This window comes from Acyrthosiphon pisum, chromosome A1, assembly GCF_005508785.2.
Source record: "Acyrthosiphon pisum isolate AL4f chromosome A1, pea_aphid_22Mar2018_4r6ur, whole genome shotgun sequence".
NCBI classification, from domain to species: Eukaryota; Metazoa; Arthropoda; class Insecta; order Hemiptera; family Aphididae; genus Acyrthosiphon; species Acyrthosiphon pisum.
Genome location: NC_042494.1, coordinates 8155099 through 8161448, shown reverse-complemented (window position 1 = coordinate 8161448; position 6350 = coordinate 8155099). Strand labels below are relative to the sequence as shown.

General features: G+C 23.5%; 1 protein-coding gene across 1 annotated transcript in view; it reads right to left on the bottom strand.

The window, feature by feature from the left end:
* Nucleotides 1–6350, bottom strand: part of LOC100573338 — a 74571-nt gene that overhangs the window by 54676 nt on the left and 13545 nt on the right. Inside the window, exon 3 of the mRNA XM_008188977.2 lies at nucleotides 3722–3857. Within this exon, the coding sequence (XP_008187199.2) occupies nucleotides 3722–3857 (136 nt within the window). The remainder of the gene's footprint in view (nucleotides 1–3721; nucleotides 3858–6350) is intronic.

Below are 6350 nucleotides of genomic sequence, written 5' to 3'. Positions count from 1 at the left end.
CATGTATCTACGGTCATTTGTTTTAAAGTTACACCAAAAACCAAAATCGATTTTCTCGAAAACAGATTTTGCGTAAAAATTCTCGTTTTTCCTTAATTTTTCCTTGGTTTTTCTCGGCGCTTTTGAAAATTACTGGGAATCTTAAATTTTAGACCTCCCCAATGTACCAACGATATTCACTTTCCAATCGAACAAGATACTGAAGTTGAAAAATCGAAGCAATTTTTTGAATACTTATCGTGTACACAGACACAAAAAAAAAAAAAATCGTTCCACTCAGAATCTAAAATAGTTTTTATGTCTATAGAATAATACTATTCGTGGTCTATACATAAGATTATTATTGTTGTAAAATCTATATCTATTTCGGTAATTGCATTTATTTATTATTATTTTTCTTATTCGTTAATATTGAGAAACAATAATAATATTATAGTAGATAATACACAAAATGAATCCTTATCACCATAACAAGCAATACTTAAAGGCGGTATGTATTATTATACATTTAATAAACTGAAATAAAAAAATTGTTAAAAGTTCTAATAATGGCTGTCAAATTTACTATGTTTCACTCATATCACATAATAATATATACCTATTTATATTACTGTTTCCTATTATATAATAAGACGGTTCAGGTTAAAAAGATCAGTTTTCAAATCGACGAAATTAGAAACAAGAAATTGTATAAATACAAAGTATTATACTATAGTATCAATCAAGGCTATTTTGTATATTTAAAGTCATATAATATTGTTATCGTTCAAATTCCAAGACATTTCTTGGTTTATGCATTCTTACAACTACGTAAAATAATTTCAGTCAATGAAATTATAGAGTTTAAGGAAAATATAATTAATTAATTTTTTTCTGAGAACCGTGTTAAAATCATTAAAAACCACCTAGGTTTGTAGTTTTCAATTTTTCATGAAAAATATATATTGATATTTTTTGCTTTATTGGTATTGGTGCTAGGGAACCTAACTAGTATTTACTATAGTTATCCAAAAAAATTATACAACACTAGAAGATAGAAAACTACCAACAAAATAAATAAATGTATTACGCATAGATATTAGATAAGTACCTACATTTAATTATATCACTTACTTCAGTCAAAATTATGTGACCATTTACTAGACTTTTTATTTAAAAATCAACTCATTTATCAGAATATAACCGTAGTAAAAGCAACTACTGAATATTCAAAGCTACATCAATGGCTTAAATGTGCATGATGATACCTTTGACAATATTTGGACAGAAATATCACCTCAACACTATAACATTTCGGTTTCATGTTGTCTCTGAGACAGTTTTCAGTATAATCAGCCAATCCAAAACATTGAACATCAGACGCACATTTTGCACTTTAAATCGTGAATCGATATGCTTCCTTATCTATTATTCATTTCAATTGAAGATGGAATCGTCTAACGCTGAATACAGAATGTCTTGATGCCGAAAAAACCCAACAAATTTTATAAAACTATAATATGTGAACTGTTTTGAACTGTTGAAAGTGTATAAAATAAAACACTATTAGTAATACTCTTTCACTAACTATTTCAAAAGAATATTTTCAACAGAAAGTAAACACTAAACAATATAATATATTTTAACGTAGCATCAATACGAGAAATTTACATGCAGTTATAGAAGATAAATTTGTAACCAGGTATGATATTTTTTTTGATGATCTAGAATAACCATTTTTTGTTTTACATAAATCAATGTATACGAAAATAATTATTTCTGATAAACACATCGAATTTACAAGAAATTAAAATATTCGCCAGCTGTAATGTTATGTTCAAACATTACATTGATTATAAATATAGGAGACAAAATTATGAAATACACCCAACGTTTAAATATCAAAGAAACCTCTGAGGGCGTTGTATTGGATGTGATAAACAATTAAATTGTTTGAATTCTATGATAAATCATCGTATACGAAAAACGATTCTGAGCGGATATGGTATGTCAGTCAAGCTTTTATTACATAAAAATATATAGCCATTAATTAATATAGGAGTTTATTTTACTATTGGGAATAATGATATAAATTATAAATAAGCAATCACATATAGAATTAATCTTCTAGTTTTGAAAATTTTATCGTGTATATAAATATAATAATATACGTAAATATTTAAAATCCTCAGGAACAATTATAATATAATTACAACAAAGTAATTAAACTAACTAATAATTTAATAATTAAAATAAACAAATAATTTGTTTGAATATCAAATTTAGGAGAAATTCTTATATATTTATTTTTTTTTAAATGTTTATTTCCATCATAAACTATGAGGAACCTTTTATTCATTTTTCATGACTTAGATATACAAATTGAACGCTATACATTTGAACTACAATAATTGCTTGTAAAAAATAATGGTAATTATGTATTTTCAATATTTGTGAATGTCTAATATAAAACTTATGAGGAATCTTGTATTACATTTTCGAACTTTTTGATAAAATTAACAATTTTTCAACAATATAAATTTAAAAAAAAAAATGTTAATAGTAAAATATATTTAATATAAACAGACCAATAAAAAGCATCAAAATATTTTGATATTTTTATCATGAGTAGAAAATGTTATTATAAACATTTGGTGAAAATTTTAAGTATTTACTGAAAAATTGTTTTTAGTAATAATAAAAAACAGAATCAAGTTCACCAAAAACTGGATTAACGTAAAAAATCCCGTTTCCCTTTAATTTATTTCTGTTTTCCTTTTTATTTTGAAGAATATTGTGAATTTTTAATTTTGACCTGTTAAAAAGCATCGAATAGGTATAATAATCTATCAGAAAACACCCTCAAAGTCGAAAATCCAAGTATTTCTTCTACTAGGTACTCATTGTGGATATGAATAAAAAAAAATTGCAAATTCAATACCTTTGTCGCTCAGAATCTAAAATGACGGAAAACTAAGACTTAACACGTGTTTGACCAAATCAATATTGTTGTATTTCAAAAACTAATAACTTTTTAAAAATTGATATAAATAATTTTATAGTAAGAACTAAATAAAACTATAACCATAATTTCTTCATCGGGATATACTATATATTTACAAATATATCTATACATAGCTATGTTAAATTTGAAATGTTTATGATAGTTCATGTCCTATAGGAATAACATAGTTAGAAAAAATCAACCCTTTGGGAAATTATAAGAGTTCAAACAATGTATTAATTTCTTTCTGTGGTAACTCGCTAAAAGGTAGCATTAGATCTTTATTATGTCAGGCCAGCAAAATTGTATAATATCTTTAAATTTGTATTTTCAATTTCCATCATGCATATATTTTAAAATAATAACAAAAAGCTTTTAGTTTTTAATTCAAAAGAATAATATAGGTATATTTAAATAGAGAGTGACCAACATAATATTAAAATCCGTGTGTACAAAAAAATAAAATAATATAACGTGCCACCTCAAACGCAAACTACAATATAACTGATTAGAGGAGTTGGATTATAATCGAAGATAAACATTTCATTACATAATGTATTTATAATTAAAATACACTATTTCAGATAAACTTATGTTTTGAAAAATTGTTATTAATAAAATACTTTTGATATTTTATGATAGTTTTTAGTGAATATTATGTAAATATTTTATTTTAAACTTAAAATATAATAATATAGGATGTGATTAAAAAGTGTTCAGTGTTTAGTTCTTACTCACCCACAACTACGATTTCTTTTGAGACGGTCGCAGTTTTGAATGAAGGTCCGTCAGTTGTTACTTCACAGCTCAAGTTTCCAGACAGTTTGAAACCAACATCGCGCAGAAATACTTGTGTGGCATTTGATACAGATAACTACAACAATATAAGTTATGTTTTTCACAATTGTATACATTCTGTATGAGTATAATATAACTATGTATAATACATATACTATATTATAATATGTATTTATTTAAACTATCTCTCTCTCTCTCTCTCTCTCTCTCTCTCTCTCTCTCTCTGTATGTTTATAATTTATATAGACTAGTAGTGTTGTAGTCATTATTTTTATTATAATAGAGAGTCGAGAGGCTTCCAACATTTTTTATTTTTAAGGTATTATAATTTAGTATAGGTACACATCAATAAAATCATATTTTTTCATGCATATAATAGTTATTATTCAGTCAGTTATCGTTAAAAAAATGAATCCAGATTTGTTTATATTTTCCATAAGTACCTATTTATTTTAATGTTTATGCATATAAACTTTAGTTGGAACGTTTTGGGAAAATCAAGATTAATAGGATTACTATAAAAAATGCATACTGTTTTAGAGAAAATTATCATTTATTTCAAATTCCAGTATTTGTGTATTGTTTTATATTTTAACAATAGTTATTTAGATATTAAAAAAATTAACTAAAAATAAAAGGCATTTTAAATTTATTGACTATTTTACTACGGTGTGTTTATAGTCAGTTAAACTGCTTGATATAAATAAGTATTTATTTAGAACCTAAATACTATTGATGTGATGGAATATTGTCAATTTGTTTTTTTATTTTAAAATAAATTAACTTTTACCGAATGTCAATTCGGTACCTACATAATTATTACGTCAAATAAAATTAAAAATTTAATTTGCTGTTTTTAAAATGTAAATTAATTATCTTTGTAATAAAAATGTTAAAAATTATCAGTAAAACATGGTATTGGGAATTGATCACAAAAAGTCTATGACAAGTTTATAACAAGTTTTCTCGTCTTTAAAGTATACTTAACCCAACACAATTCTTCCCAAAACGAAGATTTATGAACTCAAACAACTTTTGCCAATGACATTGCTTTCTCTTCGTTTTCCATTTTGGCCTCAGAAGGAAATAAATTGTTCTAAGATTATAAATCAAGACACGACCACGAACATACAAATTATTATTTGAGCTCTTATACACGTTATACAATTAAATCCAATTACAGTTTTCAAAAAAGTCGCATTCAATATGAACTCATATTTTGTTTCAGAAACGAGGATATAAAATTGTATTTGTTATTACTCATTATTTCATACAAAATAAATGTTGCAAAATTTATTATTAAATAATCTAATATCTTAAAAGCTAAATTCCGACTGTTATTTTAGATTATTATAAAATAATGAATAGTAAAAATCAGAAATATTTCACACGTGTTGTATGTGTTTAATATACATATTAGGTACCTATGTATATTTTACTATAATATCATTTTATTTAATAACGTTTTATTTCTAATATGATAAAAAATCGCAGTTGCCAGTTGGAAAATTTGTAATAACCTACCCAAAAACAAATCTTATTAAAATGTATACAAATATTTATTTAAGTAATAAAATATTCAATTGTTATAACACCTTGAATATAAATAATTAAGCTATTGTATTCACTTTTAATATATTATGTGTTTATGATAATTAATACATAATTACTTACATCTATATTGCTAAAATATTTTCTAAAATTTGCTTTGTTTAAAATACTATTAGTCTTCATTAAAATAATTTTACTAGATTACCGAATAAGTGACAAACAATATATTTTACATTGAACAGTGTACAATGAATTTCTTTAGGTCACCATATTATATGCAAAGCAAACCATTAATCATTTAATATTACAATTTAAATAAAAATATAACAATTACATGTTATACATAATACTTATCAAACAATATTTTGATTTAGTACTAAACAATTGCCTAAATTAAATATCTTGGATAATTTCGTAGATAGTTATTTTAAAAAAACAACCATACTTTCATTGTTAGAAACTATAATATTATAGTACCCTTGTCTAGTATAACTTCAAGAAAAGCATAATTTATTTTTAAATAGTTTTAGGTTGTACATTTCTGAAAATAATTATTTATTTAGAGTAAATTATTAATTTTTGATATTTCCCATATTATATATATAATTATTAAACAAATCAAAAATGTGTACAATGAACAAAATATACTGTTTACAAATTTATAGTTCATGCTATTGTTTATTTACTAACTGCAGTGTATATGAATATATGGAATTCGTCACTTTGTCACATTATTTTGTCTATTTACATAAAATATTACCTAAATATTAACCATTCTTAATTTGTATTAGTTTTGAAAAAATACATATTATTATGTTACTCATTATGTCTAGGTACTAAGATAAATTAAAATTTATTTTAAGTTTTTATAAACGCTGTAAAAATTAAAGAAATTATAATAATATTATGATGTTTGAATTAAACAATGTTTTAGAAAATGCTAATTTATTTTTAAATAATACTAAGTTTATAAATAGTAAATGATTTTAAATTAAAATTGTTATTTGTATTATGTATA